Source organism: Natator depressus, chromosome 7 (assembly GCF_965152275.1).
Source record: "Natator depressus isolate rNatDep1 chromosome 7, rNatDep2.hap1, whole genome shotgun sequence".
In the NCBI taxonomy this organism is placed as follows: Eukaryota; Metazoa; Chordata; order Testudines; family Cheloniidae; genus Natator; species Natator depressus.
In genome coordinates, this window is record NC_134240.1 from 31,533,138 (window position 1) to 31,558,840 (window position 25,703).

The 25,703-nt window shown below is 43.0% G+C and overlaps 1 protein-coding gene across 1 annotated transcript in view; it reads right to left on the bottom strand.

Annotated features, from left to right (window-relative positions):
- Positions 1-8,189: 8,189 nt before the first annotated feature.
- The window catches only part of CAPN1 (calpain 1), a 51,814-nt gene continuing 34,300 nt past the window's right edge, over positions 8,190-25,703 (bottom strand). Inside the window, exons 7-22 of the mRNA XM_074957941.1 lie at positions 24,704-24,787; positions 22,935-23,020; positions 21,623-21,697; positions 19,984-20,144; positions 19,105-19,280; positions 18,577-18,588; positions 17,352-17,563; positions 16,598-16,637; positions 15,700-15,765; positions 13,376-13,433; positions 12,879-12,943; positions 12,552-12,620; positions 12,200-12,278; positions 11,267-11,383; positions 10,410-10,468; positions 8,190-9,538 (exon numbers count right to left, since the gene is read on the bottom strand). Coding sequence (XP_074814042.1) covers positions 9,512-9,538; positions 10,410-10,468; positions 11,267-11,383; positions 12,200-12,278; positions 12,552-12,620; positions 12,879-12,943; positions 13,376-13,433; positions 15,700-15,765; positions 16,598-16,637; positions 17,352-17,563; positions 18,577-18,588; positions 19,105-19,280; positions 19,984-20,144; positions 21,623-21,697; positions 22,935-23,020; positions 24,704-24,787 — 1,386 coding nt within the window. The 3' untranslated portion in view covers positions 8,190-9,511. The remainder of the gene's footprint in view (positions 9,539-10,409; positions 10,469-11,266; positions 11,384-12,199; positions 12,279-12,551; positions 12,621-12,878; positions 12,944-13,375; positions 13,434-15,699; positions 15,766-16,597; positions 16,638-17,351; positions 17,564-18,576; positions 18,589-19,104; positions 19,281-19,983; positions 20,145-21,622; positions 21,698-22,934; positions 23,021-24,703; positions 24,788-25,703) is intronic.

Sequence of the window (25,703 nt, forward strand, 5' to 3'; positions counted from 1 at the left end):
TTCAGGTAGTTGAAAGCAGCTATCAAATCCCCCCTCATTCTTCTCTTCTGCAGACTAAACAATCCCAGTTCCCTCAGCCTCTCCTCGTAAGTAAAGTGTTCCAATCCCCTAATCATTTTTGTTGCCTTCCGCTGGATGCTTTCCAATTTTTCCACATCCTTCTTGTAGTGTGGGGCCCAAAACTGGACACAGTACTCCACATGAGGCCTCACCAACGTCGAATAGAGGGGAACGATCACGTCCCTCGATCTGCTGGCAATGCCCCTACTTATACAGCCCAAAATGCCATTAGCCTTCTTGGCAACAAGGGCACACTGTTGACTCATATCCAGCTTCTCGTCCACTGTAACCCCTAGGTCCTTTTCTGCAGAACTGCTGCCTAGCCATTCGGTCCCTAGTCTGTAGCGATGCATGGGATTCTTCCGTCCTAAGTGCAGGACTCTGCACTTGTCCTTGTTGAACCTCATCAGATTTCTTTTGGCCCAATCCTCTAATTTGTCTGTGCCCAGGTCTACACTACGAGTTTAGGTCAAATTTAGCAGCGTTATCTTGATTTAACACTGCACCCGTCCACATGACGAAGCTCTTTTTTTCGACTTAAAGGGCTCTTAAAATCAATTTCTTTACTGCACCCGCGATGAGGGGATTAGCACTGAAATCGGCCTTGCCAGGTCGAATTTAGGGTACTGTGGACGCAATTCGATGGTATTGGCCTCCAGGAGCTATCCCAGAGTGCTCAGTTGTGACTGCTCTGGACAACGCTCTCAACTCAGATGCACTGGCCAGGTATACAGGAAAAGGCCCGCGAACTTTTGAATCTCATTTCCTGTTTGGCCAGTGTGGCGAGCTCATCATCACAGGAGACCATGCAGTTCCAGAATCGCTGAAGAGCTCCAGCATGGACTGACCGGGAGGTATGGGATTCGATCGTTGTATGGGGAGACGAATCCGTGCTGGCAGAACTCCATTCGAAAAGATGAAATGCCAAAATATTTGCAAAAAATCTCTAATGGCATGAAGGACAGAGGCTATAACAGGGACCCACAGAAGTGCCGCGTGAAAATTAAGGAGCTCAGGCAAGCCTACCGAAAAAACAGAGAGACAAACGGCCACTCCGGTTCAGAGCCCCAGACATGCTGCTTCTATGATGAGCTGCATGCCATTCTAGGGGGTGCAGCCACCACTACCCCAACTCTGTGCTTTGACTCAGTCCAGGGAGTGGGAGGCAACACAAAAGTGGGTCTGGGGGGCGAGGAAGATGATGATGAGGAAGAGGTTGTAGATAGCTCACAGCAAGGAAGCGGAGAAACCGGTTTCCCCAACAGCCAGGATCTGTTTATCACCCTGGAGCTGGACCCAGTACCCCCTGAACCTACCCAAGGTGGGCTCCCGGACCCTGAAGGCGGAGAAGGGACCTCTGGTGAGTGTACCTTTGTAAATATTATACATGGTTTAAAAGCAAGCGTGTTTAATGATTAATTTTCCCTGGCATTCGCGGCCAGTACAGCTACTGGAAAAGTTTGTTAACGTGTCTGGGGATGGAGTGGAAATCCTCCAGGGACATCTCCATAAAATCTCCTGGATGTACTCCCAAAGCCTTTGCAAAAGTTTTCTGGGGAGGGCAGCCTTATTCCGTCCTCCATGGTAGGACACTTTACCATTCCAGGCCAGTAGCACGTAGTCGGGAATCATTGCAGAACAAAGCATTGCAGTGTATGGTCCCGGTGTTTGCTGGCATTCAAACGACATCCGTTCTTTATCTCTCTGTGTTATCCTCAGGAGAGTGATGATATTCATGGTCACCTGGTTGAAATAGGGTGGTTTTAGTAAGCGGACATTCAGAGGTGCCCATTGCTGCTGGGCTGTTTGCCTGTGGCTGAACAGAAATGTTCCCCACTGTTAGCCACCGAGTGCGGGGAGGGGTGAAGCCATCATCCCAGAGAATTGGGTGGGTGTGGGTGGGGGCGGGATTAGTTGAGTTTCTGCTGCACGTGAACCCGGAAACCGCAGCCCCTCCTTTTAAACTGCCAACCCATTTTTAATGGCCAACCCAACGGCTACTTTTTATGGGAAGTGAAGGCTCTGCTGTTCAAAACCATTCCCACATGTTATGAAGGTTAAAGAAGCCAAAGGACTGTGGCTTACCATGGCTGCCTGCAAGCCGAATTCTGCTGCCTGGCCCTGCGTGAGTGATCTCTCACACCAAACCGGCATACCCTCAATAAGAGGCAAAATGCGACCTTGTAATGAAAGCACATGTTCTATGTAATGTTAACAGCAAGGTTTACCCGTGAAAGAGCATACCCATTGTTCTATAAAATGTGTCTTTTTAACTGCCACTCTCCTTTTTTTTTCCTCCACCAGCTGCATATGTTTCTCCTTCCCAGAGGCTACCAAAGATTAGAAGGCGAAAAAAAAGCACTCGTGATGAAATGTTCTCTTACCTCATGCTGTCCTCCCACACTGACAGAGCACAGCAAAATACATGGAGGCAGACAATCTCAGAGTGCAGGAAAACACAATATGACCACGAGGAGAGGTGGTGGGCTGAAGATGGTAGATGACGTCAGCTTGCTGAAAGAAGGCAGGAGTCAATGCTCAGGCTGCTGGAGGATCAAACTCATATGCTCCAGTATATGGCTGAGCTGCAGGAAAGGCAGCAGAAGCACAGACCGCCGCTACAGCCCCTGTGTAACCAACCGCTGTCCTCCCCAAGTTCCATAGCCTCCTCATTCAGACGCCCAAGAACGCGGTGGGGGGGCCTCCGGCCACCCAGCCACTCCACCCCAGAGGATTGCCCAAACAACAGAAGGCTGACATTCAATAAGTTTTAAAGTGCTGTGTGGCCTTGTCCTTCCCTCCTCCACCACTCCACCCGGTGCTTCCCTCCTCCACCACCCCTCCCAGGCTACCTTGGCAGTTATCCCCCTGTTTGTGTGATGAATAAATAAAGAATGCATGAATGTGAAGCAACAATGACTTTATTGCCTCTGCAAGCAGTGATCGAAGGGGAAAGCGGAGGGTGCTTAGCTTACAGGAAAGTAGAGTGAAACCCGGGGAGGGGGGGTTCCATCAAGGAGAAACAGAACTTTCACACCATAGCCTGGCCATTCCTGAAACTGGTTTTCAAAGCTTCTCTGATGCGCACTGCGCCCTCCTGTACTCTTCTAACCACCCTGGTGTCTGGCTGCGCTTAATCAGCGGCCAGACGATTTGCCTCAACCTCCAACCCCGCCATAAACGTCTCCCCCTTACTCTCACAGATATTGTGGAGCGCACAGCAAGCAGTAATAACAGTGGGAATATTGATTTTGCTGAGGTCTAACGGATTCAGTAAACTGCGCCAGCGTGCTTTTAAACGTCCAAATGCACATTCTACCACCATTCTGCACTTGCTCAGCCTGTAGCTGAACAGCTCCTGACTACTGTCCAGGCTGCCTGTGTATGGCTTCATGAGCCAGGGCATTAACGGGTAGGCTGGGTCCCCAAGGATAAATATAGGCATTTCAACATACCCAACGGTTATTTTCTGGTCTGGAAAGTAAGTCCGTTCCTGCAGCTGTTCATACAGACCAGAGTTCCTGAAGATGCGAGCGTCGTGTACCTTTCCCTGCCATCCCACGTTGATGTTGGTGAAACGTCCCTTGTGATCCACCAATGCTTGCCGCACCATTGAAAAGTACCCCTTTTGGTTTATGTACTCGCTGCCTTGGTGGTCCAGTCCCAAGATAGGGATATGCGTTCCGTCTATCGCCCCACCACAGTTAGGAAATCCCATTGCAGCAAAGCAATCCACTCTGACCTGCACATTTCCCAGAGTCACTACCCTTGATAGCAGCAGCTCAGTGATTGCATTGGCTACTTGGATCACAGCAGCCCCCACAGTAGATTTGCCCACTCCAAATTGATTCCTGACTGACCAGTAGCTGTCTGGCGCTGCAAGCTTCCACAGGGCTGTTGCCACTCGCTTCTCAACTGTGAGGGCTGCTCTCATCTTGGTATTCTTGCGCTTCAGGGCAGGGGAAACCAAGTCACAAAGTTCCATGAAAGTGCCCTTATGCATGCGAAAGTTTTGCAGCCACTGAGAATCGTCCCAGACCTGCAACACTATGCAGTCCCACCACTCTGTGCTTGTTTCCCGGGCCCAGAATCGGCACTCCACGCCATGAACTTGCCCAACTGACACCATGATATGCACATTGCAGGGGCCCGTACTTTGTGAGAAGTCTATGTCCATGTCCTCATCACTCTCGTCACCATGCTGCAGTCGCCTCCTCCTCGCCTGGTTTTGCTTTTCTTGCAGGTTATAGTTCTGCATATCCTGTTGGATAGCGCGCGTGGTGTTTATAGTGCTCATAATTGCCGCGGTGATCTGAATGGGCTCCATGTTCCCAGTGCTATGGCGTCTGCGCTGAAAAAAGGCACAAAACAATTGTCTGCTATTGCTCTGACAACATGGCTTACAGGGAATTAAAATCAACAAAGGGGGTGGCTTTGCATCAAGGAGAAACAGAATGGCCCCCTCAAGGATGGAACTCAAAACTCTGGGTTTAGCAGGCCATTGATTTCATGGAGGGAGGGAGGGAGGAAGGGAGGAAGGAAGGGAGGAGAAAATGAATACAAAACAAATCTGGTCTATTTCTTGTTTTGATCCACTTCATCTATCTTTACACATCTTGCTGGCAGGAGACAGTGCAGTATGACTGCTGGCCATCGTCGTCTCCTGGCTGCTCATTAGAAGACGGTGCAGTAGGACTGCCGGCAGGACTGAATCGCCATGAGACAAAACTTAAAAGTGAAATGACCTGGCTGAGTCACTCCCATGTTTGCCCAGGCGCCCCGACTGCCCCGAGGTTGGCCAAAAGAGCACCCTGGAGTACGGCAACGATGGCTACCAGTCATAGTGCACTGTCTGCTGCCAAAAGGCAATGAGCTGCTGCTGTGTAGCAATGCAGTAGCATGTCTGCCGGCACCCAGGAGACATACAGTGACGCTGAGCTGAATGGGCTCCATGCTTGCCATTGTATGGCGTCTGCACGGGTAACCCAGGAAAAAAGGCGTGAAACGATTGTCTGCCATTGCTTTCACAGAGGGAGGGAGGGAAGGAGGTGCCTGACAATATGTACCCAGAACCACCCGCAACAATGTTTTTGCCCCATCAGACATTGGGATTTCTACCCAGAATTCAAATGGGCAGCGGAGACTGCGGGAACTGTGGGATAGTTACCCACAGTGCAAAGCTCTGGAAGTCGACGGTTGCCTCGGTACTGTGGGCGCACTCTGCCAACTAAATGCCGACTAAATGCACTTAGAGCATTTGTGTGGGGACACACACAATCAACTGTATAAAAACGCTTTCTACAAAACCAACTTCTATAAATTCGACCTAATTTCGTAGTGTAGGCATAGCCTAGGTCCCTCTGTATCCTATCCCTACCCTCCAGCTTATCTACCACTCCTCCCAGTTTAGTGTCATCTGCAAATTTGCTGAGGGTGCAGTCCACGCCATCCTCCAAATCATTAATGAAGATATTGAACAAAACTGGCCCTAGGACCGACCCTTGGGGCACTCCGCTTGATACCGGCTGCCAACTAGACATGGAGCCATTGATCACTACCCATTGAGCCTGACGATCTATGGATTCTTTAAAATACAGCCAGCTCTCCAGGACTTCTTTCCCCCTCATGTTATTCTCCCAGGGGATCCTGCCCATCAGTTCCCTGAGGGAGTCAAAGTCTGCTTTTCTGAAGTCCAGGGTCTGTATTCTGCTGCTCTCCTTTCTTCCTTGTGTCAGGATCCTGAACTCGACCACCTCATGGTCACTGCCTCCCAGGTTCTCATCCACTTTTGCTTCCCCTACTAATTCTTCCCGGTTTGTGAGCAGCAGGTCAAGAAGAGCTCTGCCCCTAGTTGGTTCCTCCAGCACTTGCACCAGGAAATTGTCCCCTACACTTTCCAAAAACTTCTTGGATTGTCTGTGCACCGCTGTATTGCTCTCCCAGCGGATATCAGGGTGATTGAAGTCTCCCATGAGAACCAGGGCCTGCGATCTAGTAACTTCCGTTAGTTGCCGGAAGAAAGCCTCGTCCACCTCATCCCCCTGGTCTGGTGGCCTATAACAGACTCCCACCAGGACATCACTCTTGTTGCTCACACTTCTAAACTTAATCCAGAGACTCTCAGGTTTTTCTGCAGTTTCATACTGGAGCTCTGAGCAGTCATACTGCTCTCTTACATACAATGCAACTCCGCCACCTTTTCTGCCCTGCCTGTCCTTCCTAAACAGTTTATATCCATCCATGACAGTACTCCAGTCATGTGAGTTATCCCACCAAGTCTCTGTTGTTCCAATCACATCATAATTCCTTGACTGTGCCAGGACTTCCAGTTCTCCCTGCTTGTTTCCCAGGCTTCTTGCATTTGTGTTTATGCACTTAAAATAACTCGCTGATTGTCCCACTTTCACAGTATGAGGCAGGAGCCCTCCCCTCTTGTGCTCTCCTGCTCGTGCTTCCTCCCGGTATCCCACGTCCCCACTTACCTCAGGACTTTGGTCTCCTTCCCCCGGTGAACCTAGTTTAAAGCCCTCCTCACTAGGTTAGCCAGCCTACTTGCGAAGATGCTCTTCCCTCTCTTCGTTAGGTGGAGCTCGTCTCTGCCTAGCACTTCTCCTTCTTGGAACACCATCCCATGGTCAAAGAATCCAAAGCCTTCTCTCCGACACCACCTGCGTAGCCATTCGTTGACTTCCACGATTCGATGGTCTGTACCTGGACCTTTTCCTTCCACAGGAAGGATGGACGAGAACACCACTTGCGCCTCAAACTCCTTTATCCTTCTTCCCAGAGCCACGTAGTCTGCAGTGATCCATTCAAGGTCATTCTTGGCAGTATCATTGGTGCCCATGTGGAGAAGCAGGAAGGGGTAGCGATCCGAGGGCTTGAAGAGTCTCGGCAGTCTCTCCATCACATTGTGAATCCTAGCTCCTGGCAAGCAGCAGACGTCTCGGTTTTCCCGGTCAGGGCAGCAGATAGATGACTCAGTTCCCCTGAGGAGGGAGTCCCTGACCACCACCCCGCCCGCTTCTTTCTCTTGGCAGCGGTGGTCGTGGAACCCGCATCCCTAGGACAGTGCATCTCATGCCTTCCAATCGGCAGAGTCTCCTTCTGCTCCCTTCCCTCAGATGTATCATCTAGTCCACTCTCCGCATTACTACTTGTGGAGAGAACATGAAAACGGTTGCTTACCTGTATCTGCATTGCTGGTACATGGACACTCCCCTTTCTTCTTCTGGAGGACACATGCTGCCAAATTCCTTCACCGTCCTTCTGTCCCTGCTGCGCAGCCTGCTCTGAATCTTCAGAATGTTGTGTCTGTAGAAGCATATCCTGTCATCTGTCCAGGAAATCTTCAGTTTCTCTTATGCAATGCAGGGTTAATTCTTGCTTCTCCAGACCTTGAACCTTCTCTTCCAATATGGAGACCAACTTGCACTTTTTACAGACAAAGTTGCTTCTGTTCTGTGGAAGAAAGACAAACATGGCACATCCTGTGCAGGTAACAACAGCTGAATGCTCACCATCCATATTACCTTCCTTCTAAGAGCTTCCTCAGGTGTTGTAGTAACTACTCAGAGAAGCCTGCAAGATGAAAGCCTCTATGGTTCACAGCTGACTGGCTTTTTATAACTGTCAGGCCCACTCAAGGCTCACCTGGAACAAATTTTACAAACAAACAAATTATTGTAGGCAATAATCCAAATTATCCCATTTTCTGTCTCCCAAGCTAATACTAATCTGTTTGAGGCAGAGCTTCATCTGATGTAAGTTGTTATAGGGTCATAATTGTCATAGTTCCAAATTCATGACCTCAGTGGAGCTATAAACAATTTATACTTGATGACTATCTGCCCCCAGGTTTCCAGTAGTATAATCAGAATGGTAGAATTGCTTTTAAAAGTATTTTATTTTCAACATGAGTGGTAAGTAGGCACACTTTTTTTTTTAATTCAACACACTATTTGGCTTCTCAGATTCAATATATTTTACACCTTAGCTTTAACTCCACAATTCAGAGTGCCAGTTAGTATTTCTCTCTGCAGACGGATTGCTGGCCCAGACCTTGGCACATAACCACATAAGTCCAGCCTGAACCAGAGAAACTTGGATATAGAGTTTATGTTTTGCTTTGTATTGGAGCCTTGTGTATATGCGCTAAGCTAACAACCCAAAATGACAGGATGGCTGAATTTTTCAAACGAACAGAAAGGAATAAACCACAGAGAAAATGGTTTTAATAGTACTTTTAAAATTTATTTTTGGCATTAAAACATTCGGTTTCTGTAATACAAAATAAAACTACTCAATATGTGTGTATAACATAATCCCTGATATTGATTCTTCTGGCAATGTCAAATAAGCATGCTAATCACCTCAAAATCCCCTTATCACATACAGGAATATAAAAAATAGCAAATGACAAGAACATTTTGACCTCAGAGAGAGAAGGCTTTGGAGAGTGTTCATGCCACTTTAAGCTTGGATAAGTACACCAGAAGTGTGAAAAGGCAAAGGTGAAATAGGTGAAAGGTGTTTGGCTATTGTAGTCTTGAGGCTCAAGAAATACCAGGTCAACCATCTCAAGGTGAAGGCTTTTCACAGTGCACCATGAATGAGGTTCACACATTGCCAGTTCACTGGGCCCTTTCTCACTGTCCCTCTCTCATGTATATTCTCAAATGTAAAGAGAGCATGGAACAGGGCTCATTTAAAGAGACCTGCAAATACAGCCCTAATCCTTTTGGGGTCTGTCTCAGGAAATTGAAAACCAAAAAGCCAGAGCCTGAAACGGAAATTCTGGGGGTGGGCGAGGAGAGAAGAGTGGAGAGTAAAGACCAGTAATACAGGGACAGGAAGGGAGTGGGTTGAGGGAAAGAGGTTGCCTTGGCACATTGTAATATTTAGCACTTCAGTTAGAGTCTTCACTAACAAAGCAATCAAGAACAAATCCAAAAAGCAAAGGGCAGAGAAGGAGCCTAGAAAATGTGACCTCTGGAAGGCAGCAGCTTTTCTAGGATACTCTGCATGGTGGGCTCTACATCATCCCCCATTGGCATCATCAGACGTACTTATCCATTTAAAAAAAATAAGCACATAATTGAATGAGAAGGCCCATATGTGGCTTTGGCACTGTGTCCTGCAGTTTCTCACCAAAATGTTGCACTAAAACTTAAAAACAGCACGGCTTTATCTGCCTGAGGGAAGGTGCAGAAAGGCTTCCAAGGACAAGGCAACCAGGCATAAGGGTAGGAACTGATAAGATTATGTCCATGCTTAGGCGTGGGGTCCCTTTGTCCAAAGTGAGGCTTCTGTAGGTGTGGGGCAAGGAGTAGAGGCAGCAAGGAGGAGGAGACATCCCCCCTCCCCCTTATCCCAAGGCAAAGGCACTTGCAGCTGAGATTACATGGGGAAGAAAGCTGAATGGCTGGGTGGGAGTGGCTCCTTTTCTTCTTCAAGCAAACATGGTTAGCTGTAACCACTGCAGAGGAGAAAGAAAGAGAATGTGTATCATCTCCAGGAACCTGCATCTCCATTTCCACCTGAAACCATTACCATATTAACGAGGAATCAGTGTACATTTCTTTGTACTACATCTAAAGGAAGGAAAGCGCCAAAGCATGTATAGCATAACATGTTTGTTTGTACAATAAAAGTATGTGTATATGCCCTCTTCTTGCTCCAAGCCTTTCAGACTCTACTTTCATATCCACCTAAGGGCATGCTCCAAAATCCATTGAAAGCAGTGGAATGACTTCTATTAAAAGTGGTCTTTAGATCAGGCCGCAGATGAGGAGACCACTAGCTGACAGCATTACTCTGCTTGGATAAAATAAATCAGAAAGTCTTGGTAAACCTACCAGTTTGTATTAAAAACCGAAGTAGTTTATGGGAACACTTGGGGGGCAAATTGGTGTTTGAGACAAATTTACAGATTAGTAATTAATTATAATTGCATATCCATAGCCACTTTCATCAAGGACCACAAATTAGTAGTTGTAGTAGTAAGTATTAATAAATTCAAAGCCTCATAACACCTGTATGAGGTAGGTATTTTTGCTAGAGATGGACAAACTGAGGCATACTATTATGCCCAAAATTCGTGAGAGAGCTGGGACAGAACCAAGAAATCCTGATTCTCTATCATTTGCATTAAATACTGGAGAACACTATCACTACCTCTTTTGTGGCTGAATGTGTAGTGAATCGTAATTATTTTTCTTATGACTCATAGAATAATGAGCAAGGGGAGGAGCAAGACTAACATGGGAGGTGTTAATATCTACTCCAGAGTGCCAGCTATGGGAAGTAAGAGACCCACGCAAACCAGGGGGAGGAAAAAAAGTATGTACCTTAAATAAGTCGAAAGTGACAATTCCATCTTTATCTGTGTCCAGAGATTGAAAAAACCCTACATAGATGGGGAAAGGGGGGAAGAGGGGAATGTTTTGTAATTATTATTTTTTAATTGCACCATTTAAAAACTTTTATGCCTCTGGGTAATTCTCAGATCTCCTATAGAAAGTAGTATACCTCTGAATTCTCTCCAAATGGAATAGGTACCACTTCACCAAGAAAACCTGCTGGAGAACGTTTACCTTCCCTTTACTGCATTTTAATCCAACATTGCATCAGAATCCATTGAATGAAACTCATGTACAATTCTTGCTACCAACAGAATAAAGGTAGGGCCCAGCCCTTTCAAATTGAAATAAAGACGGGGTTAAAAAATAAACTGTGGTGCTGGTATTTGCAATAAAATTACTAACAGATGCTTCAACTAGTAATCTCTCCATCAAAGAGCTCTCTGTCCTGCATATTATCCTTGCCTTCTGCCATCTACCATCGTTGATAGTCTACTAATCCCAATAAATAGCTTTACAACAGTTATTAAATATTCTGTGAGTAGCACCATCAACCAATGGCTCACGGTCAAGAGTTTGAATAGTGCCAACGCAAAATGCTGACTGTTGGGAAAATACTCACTGTCAGCACCAAATGGGTTACTTGATACCATGGGCATTAGTACCCAAACTTCATGAGCTGGCACAGATCAAGAAAATATTTTAAATCTGAGTGGTTAGAGTCTGATTTCCAGCTGGGTTGTACACAAAAATATCTATATAGTACCATAATAGGAAATTCTTACCCACATGGTAAGAAATAACACATTAGAAACATAAAAATACTTTCAGAAATTTGTACTTACTGAACATGGTTTCAAGTCGTACTAAACAGCAGACAAAGTTATCAAAGTCAACAGCCAAGTCAGGCTCAGAATAACGGGTGATGATCAATTCATACAGTTTCTTGTTCAGTTTAAAGCCTGTCAAAACATTACTATATTAAAAAGTCAAGCAAGTTAAAACAGCATTACACCACTTGATTTCAGGCACACAGGTATTACATGGAGTAAACAGACCAGTGTTGGAAAGTCTTGTATGTATAGAGAGATCTGTTTATTCATCACTGAGGCCAAGAATTTAGCTTGATTCAAAAAAGGATTGGCCATTTATATGGATAACTAGAATATCCTGGGTTATAGTAAGGATTAAAAAAACCCAGAGTTTTGGAAGGGATATAAATATTTATGTTGTAGGACATTAGCCAAGAGGGGTTAGGAAGAAACTTTCTCTGTGGGCAGGTTACTCCATAACTACAGGGTTTCTGAAGCAGCTTGTATGGGCACTGTTCGAAATAGGGTAGACTGTTAGATGGACCACTGATCTGATCCAGTATGATTATTCTTTGCTACTACCAATCAAATCTTGTCATTTTGGATTGTAACAAGCAACTACTGCGGTTTTCTGTGCAACCACAAGAGGGCAAATAATTTCTTGCACAGAGCACAGTAGCACTTAGGTCAGCTACATCTAAAGCAGAGTTGCATAGATCTTACTGGAGCTCTCTTCTTTGGCTTTACTCAGAATTTTAACCTATCATACAACTGTTTGATCATTTTTCTACAGTGTCTAGATGGATTATCTGGACAAACCTATCGAAATCTTGGTTCCATCGTGGTTGGAATAAAGGGTACAAGTGGTATTTGTTTGGTTTCTGATGGAAATGATTATGAATTAACTGACAAATGAATTAAATGGAAGGTAGTAAGTTAACTCTATCATAGAATGTGATACATCACCTGCAGACTCCAGCGCCATTCGCATTTCATAGGCGCTCATGCATCCAGACTTGTCTAAATCAAACTTCCTAAAGACAGCCTTAACAAAAAACAAAAAAGGACACATAAGGGTACTGGACACTCCTGAAGTGGGGTCAGCAATCTCATGGACTGTAATAAACAGAGTCACACAGTCTACTGAAAATGTGCAAAGATACCACATTGCTGTGTACATGAACAACAAAGGCTGAATAACAAAAAGCACCAAATTGTCAGTGCTGGTACCAGAGCATTTTCAGGTGACATCAGAAATTCTCTGTCATTGATATGGATAAGCTAAAGGAAGCAGGGGATCAATAGCAACTTCACCTACCAGGTAACTCCTAATTTTGTTCCAGAGGATGTTGAATTCCACCAGTCCTAATTTCCCATTTCCATCTCTCTATTCAGGAAAAATTATTAAGGAGAAATGTTTATAAGCTATTGTACTTCCTGAAGAGGAACTTCCTCTCCCATCACACCCCAAGAAGAAACCAATCAAAGTCTCCACTAAAGACTAGCACCCTGGCAGCTATAATATGTCATTTTTACTTAATCTTAAAAAAAATCCCCTCATGACCGGTCTACATCTTACAGGCATGACACAACCCAAAGGGCCAGGAAGTCACTTGCATGTAACAAAGATGCAGAAGGAGGATACATCCATGAGGTTCACCATACTTCGGCATGACTCAGTACTGAACCCTTTAGTCCGGAGGTCTTTATCTGGAATTTAAAGCAAAGAGGGGGCAAAGGTAAGGCACATACCAGAGTTGTTTATAATGCACTGTGTGAAAAGCTAGCACCCTCGTTACAAACATTTGAGGGTTTTTTTTAGATTTCTTGTAAGAATGCAACCTTAATGAAGGAGTGAGGCAATAATTATTTTCATTTCCATCCTCTGCTAGTAGATAATGAGACTGCTTCCAACTGGTGGAAGAGAGAAATATATTGATTCTGTCTCATATACTGGTACAACACTGATACTCAAAAAAGAGTGCCAGAGCCCAAGCTACAGCTACCAGTTTGGATGCATCAGATTGCTAGTACTACTTCAAGCAGAGAGCCACATGGTACGCTGGATTACAGAGACTGACCAAGAAATACCCAGATTCAGACTATGACACTAATAGGTCAGCTGGTTTTCCCATTACTTACGTTTACTTATGATTTTGTTGAGGATAGTCTGCAGTTCTGAGACACTGATTTCCATATCCTGGAAGAACCGAAGAAATAATACTGCATTTCTATAGTGTCTCTCACCTCAAAGTGATTAAATTGTTGTACAAATTATGTACAGAACCACCCATGGCTAAGATGCAGCCACATTTATTAGATGAATGGTGGCAGCAAGTAACAGGGCATAGCAACACCACACATTAGTTTAGGATGGGAAGTGAAGAATATGCTAGCCAACCGAAACTTCCGGAGACGTTTTAGAGGCAGAATTGGAATTTGGCTAAAATGACTTGGGCCAAACCCTCTATATTTCTGTGAGAAGTCAGTGTCTTGAGATTCATAGATTTAAAGGCCAGGAGGGACTTACTCTGACCTTCTGCAAAGCATAAGATGGGGAGTCTCAACCCATAACTTCTACTTGTGCTATAGCAAATCTTTTAGAAAGATATCCAGTCTTGATTTGAAGACTTCAGGTGATGAAGAATCCACCACATCCCTAGCTAAATTATTCTAGAGATTAATTTCCCTCACTGTTAAAAATGTCCCCTTATTTCTAATCTGAATTTGTCTACCTTCAGCTTCCAGTCACTGGATCTCATTGTGTCTTTTCTGCTAAATTAAAGAGCTGTCTATTTTCAGAAATCTCTTCTCCATATATTTACTTGTGGAATACAATAAAAAGTCACTTTTCATTCTTCTCTTGAGTAAACTACATAGACTGAGCTTCTTATGTCTCCGACACGAAGGTATGTTTTCCATACCTTGAATTGTTCTTGTAGCTCTTTTCTGTACCTTTTTCCCAATTGTTCAACAAGCTTTTTGAAATTTGGATACCAGAATGGTCTCACTAATGCCATGTACAGAGGTAATACCACCTCCTTTCTCCTACTTTATATTACCTTGCTTATATATCCAAAGACTGTGTTTGCTGTCTTAGCTACTGCATCACACAGGGAGCTCATGTTCAACTTTAATTACCATAAACTGTCAAGGCAAAACCTCCAGCAGCAGTGCTCCCTCCTACTACCACATGGAGGCATTAATTCAGTAATGATGCAGTTGGAAAAGTGTCACCTAAAAAGATAGTCAACACCATTTCGCATAGAACCTCATTTTTCTTTGGAGGTAATCCATTCAGCTACTGAGGCCTAATCATACTTATCTTCTTACATCATGTGAAGCAAAATATTAGTCTAGCAGCTGGACTAAGGTATGGTATGGGGAGAAAAGATTTAGAATTAGACGATTCACACCTCAAGTGTCCTAAACCTGAAAGAGGACAAACAATACAGCCAGCTCATTTTGCTGAATAATTGGAAAGCATTTCATCTTGTGTAGAGATGATGCTTGTATATGTTAGATTAAAATGTAAGTAAAGAACTGGTTTTGGGGCCTAAAATTTGGGCTTGATAATAATAAGGCCTAGTAAAATATAAGTGAAGTAAAGTGAGACAATTCAGAGGCAAGTTAGAGACAAATTATGGTCAAGTAGTAAATATGTTTTTGTTTTAACTGATTTTAGCAGGTGTTGTAAGGAAATTTTTGGATGGTTTGGAATATTGGTAACTATTGAAACTGCATTGATGCAAATGATAATTAGAATGATGTTTGATATTTATAGCCAATGAGTAAAAGACATTCGGTTTGGGGGTACAGAAGATTAAATATGGTAGTGGAAATATAGATATGGTAAAAGGTAGACTTAATTAATTAACGGATGTTGTTACAATTGATTATAAAAACAGTAGTATGCTAACTTTATATTAGTGCACTCATTCACCATTAAGATACCATTAGAGAGAAGATTATATTCCCCTTCTTCTCATCCAGGGACTGATCATCTCTGGATGCACCATTTCATCTTGGAATGTGCGCATAAAGGTAGTGTACGGTTATATTGTAATGCCTGTTTGCTTCAACTAATTATTTTATTTTAAATGAAATCTTTAATTCTATCACTCATTGTGTCATTCACAGTCCTCCAATAAATTAAATTATCTGTAACTGCTCTGGAGGATCAAATTGAATGAGTGCAGTTTGGTTCTATTTCTTATCTTTAAACTCTTACTTGGGAACACATAAATCAAGGTTACACTTGCTCCAGCTGCTTAGAAAATGATATTGTAATAAGTAGGGACTCCTCAATGGGACCACTATGTATAGTACATAGATTTTTCTTTATACATGTTGCTTTTCCACCCATCGCCAAAGGAATAAGAGCTGCAGCCACACCTCCTTCAAAGTTAGCAGGTTTGACATATACTTGCCCCTTCATCTTAACTCAGTAAGAACAGCACACTTACCGCTCCAGCGAGCTGCTTGAAAAGTTGCTTGAAACTGTCATCAATCTCACTTTCAGAAAGCACTTTCTGAGGAAAGAGAACAAACTTTTGATTGGCTACTTCTCAGATGAGTAAAATACACAGCCCATGAAAGGCATGCAGCAAGGAAATATGTATCCCAGGAAATCTGTTGTGAGCCCATGGCTGGACAGGAGAATACAGAAGTAGTAAAGATATCATGGCAACAATAGCCAAGCAGTAGAATCCCACATTTGAGTATTTGAATCCCACATTCAGCTTCTCACTCCTTAAACCAGTAGGGGAGGGGTTGTGCAGTAAAAATAATGCATTTAGCTCCTGAGGGAGTTAGGTTAGGTCACTTGAGCAATACCTTAGCACCACTAAATCAGAAGTCTTACACAAGTCCAGTTTCCCCAGAGAGCAGAGACATGTTGCATAGGGATGGGGAACTATAGTAGGTAAAAATCTGCATTCAACCCAGATCTTCTGCTGTTCAGGCCGCTGGTTACATGACAGCTAGGTTGAGTCAGCCTCAGAAGTTGTACTACATGGATAGAGCCATAGTAGCTAGTTAAGGATATGGCACTGCAAGAGATGGATCTCTGGCTTCTTATGCAAGGAAACAACACTTTCTAGCTGCCTATTCTACTGGAAAGGGCAAGCATTGGCATGCAGTTTATTAGCATGGAAAGAAAATAATTTTAAAAAGTTATCAGAAGAATGTAAGGAAACAGTAGGAGCCTCTTATGATTGACTATATGAACAGAGCTCTTGGAACATAGCCACAGGCTGTGAATTGAAACCAAGTGACTGTGCTAGAACTCTGAGTGGTCTTAAACCTCAAAAAGGAATCCTTAGTCTCTGCTCTTGCAGAGGTTAGTGGATAAGGGGTTCTTACTTCATCTGGAAGATTAGCCTGGATCTGATCATCCATCTCCCTGCAGAAACACAGACAAAATGTCCATGAAGGAATCAAAATAGCAAAACCCTTGTGGCAAGAGAGGAGGTACTGTGTGGCCACAATATTGTGTGAGCATGTATAAATGCTATACATTAGTTCTCAGGGGGACAAGTTTCTGGGTGCAAGAGAGGCTGGTACCTATGTTTCAGTAATGTTTGGCAGCCCCAAACCCTTATGGGTCCAGGGAAATAGATGTAAGGCTCTAATGCAGGATCTCTAGCATAGCAGGACACAATACTATCCATTGTATCAGCCCTCTCTTTTTCCAACCATCACATCTCCTACATATTGGTTTCCACAGCCACATGAACTACAGGCCTTGGCTGATCTAGAATAAGTAAGTTTGTGACACATTCCTTCTTCACAATCAGTCAGAGAGAAAAATACGAAGCTTGGGAACAAAAGTTCCCAAAGATTACAAAAACCTGATAATAGAGATACATGAATAAAATCCCACACTCGTGTACTAACTGCAGTCCTGTGAAAGGGCCTTGACATTATTAAAGTTTCCCCTATATTGGAAAGCCCTCATAGGCTAGCATCAGTTAGAAAAAGCAAGTAGGGGGATGCCAGAGGTGGTAGTGGTATTGGACATGATTCATCCCTCTCTCCTCTGGGACCCAATTCCTGGAAAAAAGCTACTAGTTCACACAAACACCTGCCATAATCAAAGATGAGCCTTGAGACTTACTCAGTTCCAGCTTTTTTCTCTGAGAAGACCCTGAGGACAAAATCTCCTTCCTTGTTAGGTTCGAAGGTGGAAGGCACAACAATATACTCCCCTGGAGGCAACTTGAAGCGTGTGCTGACTTCACGAAGGTTTATGAACTGCTCCGAGCGGGCTCGTGAGGCATTCGCCAGGAAGAAATCTCGTTTCAGGTGAACTGCAGACTGGCCTACAAACTGCCAGAGAGAGACATATAGTCACCGCCACGAGCTGGCAAATCTTCTGCTCCACACAGGCTGCTAAAGGCCCAGTACAAAGGTCTAGCCAACCAGGATGTTTAAATAGTACCACAATAAAAGATAAGGAAGATCCCTGGAAAAAGGCAGAGGGTCCTTTGGAAGCACACTGGTCAAGACATTGGCATTTTTCCTCTGTGCCACATAGGTTTTCCTGCTCAAATAATGAGTGAAAATAAATGTAATGGCTGCCACACATTGAATCAAACCTAAGGTTCCCATATTCCCAGCCTGCAGGGTCTGAGAACTGCATCGCATTCCTTTGGCTAACTCAAGAGCAGTGTTAATGGGCTCTGATGGGAACTGTGCCCCTCCCTCTTAAAACAAGTATAGGATGGTCCAACCCAGGGAAGCAGAAAGGATAACATTAAAGAGAAAGGATGGTCCAGTGGTCAGGGTAATAGCTGAGGACTTAGGAGACCTGAGTTCAACACCCTGCTCTGCCAGACCTCCTGTATGACTTTGGGCAAGTCACTTAGACTCTCTGTGCCATAGTTCTCCATTTGTAAAACAGGGATACTTCCCTACCTCACAGTGGTATAATGATTAAGGATTTGGAGGTGCTCATATACTACAGTGATAGAGGCAATATAAGTACCTAAGAGATATTTAGAATAAAAATAGGACCTTAGAAAACTCACACACACACAAAATGTCATTACAGTACATCAGTTCCTGTTAATGGTGTGTCAATAGAAGAATGAAAAATTCCATAAAAGTAAGACATGCTGTTCAGACCATGATCTGGATGAATATCAAAGAACTCAGATTGTCTGGGATGGATACAAAATAAAAGCCTTGGAGCCACCTTGATCATTTCTAAATGAAGAAGTGTCTGAATCCAAAGTGAAGCCACATTATGCATCATCATGCAAGGTTATCCCTACCAAAAGGATTGATTTAAATATGCATTACCTATAGTTGGTATCTGATGAAAGAATTTCCATACATACCTCAGGAGGAACCTTTAGAGATACAAATTAGAAGTCAGTAAGTTACAATGAAACTAATGTTCTGTTAGCCAACAGGAAAAAGATAACATCTATATTTAGTTATTTACTTAGCCAGTCATCTTCTGCATTCCTATAATTACCATTTCAAGTATTTATGCTTGGATCAGAGTTTAAGCAATGGTTTCCCCTCACATCTCTTACTTCTCTTGTGTCATTGCAATGAAGTATACATGGTGTTCAGGGGCACCCACCCTTGAAGCCCTAGGTCACCTTCCCCTCCCTACTCCCCATACTGCTGTTCCTATAAGGAAGCCCTGCTGCCCCAACAAGCTGGGGTGACAGGTTAATTCATCCAAGGTACAGAGGCAGTTCCACAATGAGCTAACATTTGAAGGCTAATTATATGCAACTGAGCCTATTAATCTTATAAAGAACTGTTATTCTCAGAGGGGAGAGAGACAAGGAGGTTGTGCTAACCAGAAGCTACGGATCTCTGGGAGCACGGATTGTTACAGAGCCCATAGTTACCTCATAGACAGCAAAGCCAATGGTCTCCATGTCCTTCCCATATTGCCTTTCCCTGCGACGGTGCTTCTGCATGAGTGCCAGGAGAAAGCTGCAGCCCGATTCTCTGCTGTAGTCATCATCATTATCATCCACCTCTTCCAGTCGGATTTTAAACTGAGGGTTTATCCAGAACGTAGCTGAAGGGAAGGAAGAGAAAGGAATAAATTAAACAACAAGCTATCCTTACATATTCCTGGTTGTTTTAAGGTGTAGGGTATGTCTGCACTGCAATCACGGGGCGTGACTATGGATCATCATGTACACATACTTAAGATAGCTTTAACATATCTAGCTTGGGCACTGTTAGCAATAAAGCCATGGCAGCATGGGCTAGCTGCCCAAGTAATAGCCTAGGGTTCTGGGTGAGTTTGTACACCCTATGTTGAGGCCCAGGATGCCATGGCTTCAGTACCATTGGTACCCAAGCTAGGTTGGGTTTATCTACACAAGCTGCAGTCACACACACTGTAGATTTACCCTTTGAGCCAGGAGTCTGTTAGTCCCTGAATGCGATGAAAACCTGACCACCCCAGTACAAAACAGTCACTGGAAATGGATAGACCACTATTCACGGTTATCAGAGTTTTCACTCATTCATAGTTTAAATTGATCGCAAAAGTGTAGTTCAGCAAATATACATCTAAAAATGAGCTTTCCTCATTAACATGGGTCTCTGCAGCGGGTATTCTCAGTAAACGACAAACATTTCCTCAGGGAGCAGTGAAATTGTTATGTCTCAGTGTAAAACTGTTTTAACAGCCAGCATCAGGCTAGTTTGATAAAATCAGGTGTTCTGGGTGGGTTAGCACTACGAGTAGCACACCGGACCATATACCTTACCTGGAAAATTCCTGCAGCCTCCAGCTGTGCTCCCCCGTCTCCAGGTGCCATCATAGAGTGTTGAGTTCCACTTGCGGAACTTGCGTGCTTTCAGTGCATCTGGAGTAAGGTTACAGATCTCCAGCCGTGTGAACTCTCTCAAAAAATCTTGGAAGGACATCCTAAGAAGAAAGAAATCCAGTGAGCTCACACAGGTGTCAGTCAGAGAAACTACCGCAAAAATTTCTCTCAAGTTGAGCTGGGTGTGAAGCGGTTTTCCTATCCCATGTAAATTTTTGAGTGCGCAAAACGTTTTTCATCCCAAATCAGGACAAAATTCAATCACATTTTCACAAACTGAAAAACCAAAAAAAAAAGAAAAAATTCAGCTCAGGTCAATCAAAATATTTCTTTTTGGTAATTCCAAAACATTTTGATTTAGATTTTTTAAAGTTCTAGTTAGCTTAGATTTCTAAATAAAATCATCTCAGACCAGAAAAGTAGATTTTTCTTTTGACAATGTTGAAATGTTTCATTTTCACAATTTCAAAACTTTTTCCTTAAGATATTTTGAGTCAGGAAATTTGTATAAATTGCCCTGTTTCACAAACAGCTTCAGTTTCAACAAATCTGCATTTTTTGGTGAATAAACGTTTTACTGAAAAATTCCTAATCAGCTCTATCCTCAAGACCCATGATGCATTTGATGATCATGTTTTATGTAGATATCAAAGCTTTCCACAGCCTCACAAAGAATAGAGATCTTTTTGTTCTACCCTGATCCTTCACCAATTCATGCCTTTTATTCCTTGCTTGTATGGTAATAATTCCCAGCTATAGTGAATCCAAGATCTTATATTTTGGATTTACTTCTTATTCAAAATCCCACAGCAAAGGAGTCCAAGCCTTTTCAAAACCTTTTTATAATGATTGGTGAAAACCAACAGCACTACTCATTGTTTCCTTGTACCTCCCCACCCACACTTTGATCTGTTATATCCATCCGTTGTCTCTTGTCCTATGTTGAGATTCTAAGCTCTCACAGGTAGGGGCAATCTTTTTGTTGTTTGTACAGTACCTAGTACAATGGAGTCCTGGTCCATGAGTAGGGCTCCTAGGCTTTATGGGAATACAAGTAAAAAATAATAATACTCTATAACATCTAAACAATATATAAAATAAATTTAGAGGGCCAGATCCTCAGATGGTATAAATCAGTCTAACTTCATTATCTTCAGTTGAATTTCCCTGATTTATGCCAGCTGAAGATCAGCCCCATTGAGTTCACGGTGGATTTTTTTTTTCTTTTTTCTTTTTGGTAGGGGAGCAGGAGGGTGGGAATATTATTATCAGCTGCAAAGACCAATCTGTTTTGGTGTTTTTCCAAACTGACTTCATGGTCACTGACTTCATGGTTAGCTGAGTGCCACTCTCCAAAAAAGCACAAAACTGATTCCAGACAGCACTGAGATCCATTTGCAGCAAAAACATTTTCAAACATTTGCTTCATGTAGCATGGGTTTTCACTGGTAAAAACACCACTTAAGACAAATAAAAAAAAACACAGAATCTCAGCTTATTTGTGCATATTTAAAACCCCTTTTAACTTGGTCACACGAGTGTAAAATAAGGGTTAGTGCAAACTGTGCTTTCCACTTACCAGAATTCCCCATCTTCCATTTTAATCCTTAGCTGCTGTCCCACAGATGGGTCCACCACGTTCCACTCAGAAGAGCTGCAGGGGTGAAGCAGTTCATACATGCCGTGAGTCCTAAAGCTTGAACAACTCACAGTAAATTAAATTCTGGAAGAAGGAGATGCAACTCCACTGACCTGTTGGAGCTATGCCAGTTACAACAGTGCTGAATTTGGCCCATTGTGGGCAACATTATCATCCCACACTGCTCATTAGTAAGAAAAATATTATCATTACTGGCTGTAGACACGTGTGGTCTGTATTTCAAGCAGTTCCTGTGCTGTTGCTCAGCAGTTTATTTCCAATTCCACAATTTGGGTGTAGGATCCAACCAAAATAATTCTGTTTTATACAGGTGTGACCCTAAGAGTACCCCACTGCCAGGTGACACGTTGTTAGGATATTCACCCAAAGGGTGACATGTAACGTATCACTGGAAAACTCAGAACTCATTGATCATTAATATTATGTGTGGTGTATGTAATAGGTTCATATATCATCCTCATCACCATAATATCTGACTAACATCTGTCACACACAGTTCATTCTGTCTCTCATCCTCTCCATAGGGGAAGAATTGTGTGTGCAGTGGAATGCTTTGTCTTGGGATTTTTAATTTATTTGTTAAATGTACATGCTGGGGACTGAACAAATTTGCAATAGATAGAGCCTTTTACCTCTAGGTCACTAGTTCTGATACAGATTGGTAATGACTAGAAGCAGTTCCTTTCTGACAGCTATTTGCCATTTATCCAAGGTCCTTATCACCTTGATATCTAAGCAATGAGAGCCTATAGGAAGTGAATTGATACATCTGCAGTCCAATTCCTAGTGGGAAGATATCTACATCTCATGAATCATTATCCTAGTTGGCACTATTTGGTCCCCTTTTTGCCAGTTGCAGCAGTGTACAAGGACTGAACTACCCTCAACTTCAGATCTTCCTTTTAAGTCAGAGTGGAGACATGCTAGCAAGGGTTGTGTGTGGGAAGACTGACTGCTACCTAACCTATGCTGTGGAAGTTCAGTGTCTAGACCTGTCAAGCTGACACCTTCCACCAAGAGTAAATTTTATTTATTATTTTCCCCCTCCAATCTTCAGCATGGGCGCTGGAACAATTTGTGTAGTGGGGGTGCTGAGAGCCATTGAACCAAACTGTAAACCCTGTATATGGTGGAAACCAGTTCAAACCAGGGGCTGTGGCAGCATCCGCAGCACCCCTAGTTCCAGCACTTATGATCTTCAAAATCTGTATAAAAAGGAATTGATCCTTACTTATCACTCCAGGCTCCAGTCCATTCCACCTCTCCCCATGGGTTTCGCATTCGAATTAGATTAACATTCTGTCCTCGGAAGTTAATCTGTAATCACCACAGATATCCAGTTAGAGATACAATAATACTTGCTTTCTGTAGTATTTATGCCTTACAGCCAGGTGCACAAAGAATTGTCATGCAAAAGACTATGATGGAGAGGAATAAAACATAACTAGCTTTTAACATGAGAGTGCTCTGAGGTGATTGCTGTGATTAGCTTTAAATGAAAACAACTTTTTCACTCTGCAGAAACTGTTGTGCAGAATTTGGATACTATTGGGATGAATGCTATAGGAAAAAACCTAAAATAGATCAGATAGTGAGAAAATTATTTCTTATGACCAAGAACTGTGTGCATACATGCCACTGTGCTCCATTAATTAAGGCCCTAGCCACAATGGTATCAGGACCTTACTAGCTACAGTCATATTTAAACATCATTATAGCTAATAAGGTTCTGATTCTATTGCAGACAGTGTTTTAAAGGGGCATTTTCAGGTATCCTCAGATATAGATATTTCTCTGCAGATGTTTAGAAGCCATACATAGCAGGTAGCATTGTGCTTTAAAACTGACCAGTCTAGTTTCACAGTCTTGGTGAATCACATATAGGCATCAAGAAGTATATGAGATTTTAAAATTCTTTCAACTTTAGTAATCCAAAAGTGTTATTAAGTAACACATAGAAACACATGGATTCTCTGCTCCTTGCAGTCTTTAAACCACGATTTGAGGACTTCAATAGCTCAGACATAGGTGAGAGGTTTATCGCAGGAGTGGGTGGGTGAGATTCTGTGGCCTGCGTTGTGCAGGTCAGACTAGATGATCATAATGGTCCCTTCTGACCTTAATATCTATGAATCTATGATTTGTACATTGTGTGAAATCTGTCACAAGTGACAACCCAATATTACAAATGAACAAACAAACAAAAAAGGTTGCCTTATTTTTAAGGCTCAAATACAAAATACTAAATCATGCAGAGACTTTAAAGTGGTAGTTTAAAAAAAGTGAGTTGCTGGTTCAAGGGTATAGGTTTTTATTGCAGATTTATTATTTTTAACCTGACACATTCCCTTAAAACTACCAGGGCATCTAATTGCTGCAGAGGGCATGGGTAAAACAAAGCTGGAGAAAGCGTGTTAATGTGCCAGTTCTGCTCTGTCTCATGGGATTTAAGCAATAGTTGATGGTCACCCAATTACATCAGACAGGAAAAAAAAAAAGAACTCCACTTATTTTCTGCAAAGTCACAAACTTGTAACAAGATACATGCTAGGTGGTTGTGCCACAAAGACCTGCTACAGCAGAGCCACTTGGTATGGGGTGGGCAATGGGGTAGGCAATGAAACATGGATCTGCCAGTGTACTGCACCCACTCCTCTTCTGTTTGACTTACTACCTAGCCCTATAACCCCACGATAAACACTGCAGTTATGATTCTTTCTGAAGGTCTTGAAAATCCCTCCAGACAACACACAACATATTTTGTCTTTTCAGACTGCTTTATATCTGAGACTCTCAAACATTCATGATTTAAATCCCAGGACATGGGTGTCTAAGATATTATTGTTCCTACTATATAGCTGGGCAGGCTCAGGTGAAGTGACTTTTGCAAGGTCACACAGCGACAGAATTGGGAATAGAACCCAGGAGACCTGATTCCCTGTTCTAACTACTGCACAACATTCCCTCTCTTCAAACTCTTCAAGGGAGTGAAGATTGTACCTGTTTGGCTCCTGTGACCGAATAGGCATGACCCTTCACCAGCTTTTTAAATGTTACAGCCTCCATGTCAAAAGCACTGGTAATCTACATTTAAAAAGCACACAAGAATACATGTTAAAGTTGACACTGGCTTCACCTCTGTCCCTAAAAGAAAAAACATATTAACTCATACTTAGCTTCTACACACACAGTAAACCCCAGTTCATGCAAGGACCACAGCTGAACACATACGAATGAGCCACATGCCACTGTTTTATTTTGTTCAGGTTTTTACAATGCAACCATCACTGTGGTACCTAAGCAACAGCATGGTTTTTTTGGATGTGCAGCCTTGCTCTCTCCCTGTTGCTGTAGTGCAGTGTTTCTCAACTTTTTTAGGTTGGTGACCCTTCATTCAAAGTCAAAAAATTTTCCACCCCCCCCCCCGCCCCAATATTTACTAAAAAAGAGTAAAAAAAATGATTAATTATAAGCCCGTATAGTTGGTTTGGGTGTGTTTTCAGAGGTTGACAGAATAACTGACCTTGAAGGTTAAGAGTGTGCAGAGAATGAGAAAGCAAGATTTTCTTTTCTTTAGATTGTAATAAAATATTCAACACTGTACAATGCCCCTGGATTGACTTTCATGACACCCTTGGGGGTCATGACCCACTGATTGAGAAACATTCCTCTAGTCTTTTCTAAGTCATTTATAAAATCTTTTAAAATGAATGCAGATACTCTTGAAACTTTATAGTGTTATGAGCTGGGTGAAGCATTGTTATGGGATTGAGACTGAACTCATCCTTCAATTAACAACTGTAAACATAAGCCCCATCTTAGCCCTGGTCTACATACAGAGTTAGATTGATGTAAGGCAGCTTACATTGACCTAACTCCAAGCATCTACACTAAAACGCATGTCCCACCGATGTTACTCACCCACTACACCGACTTAATAACTGCATGTCCGTGAGAGGTGTAGCACTTAAGTCATTATAGTTAGGCTGACAGAGTGTCA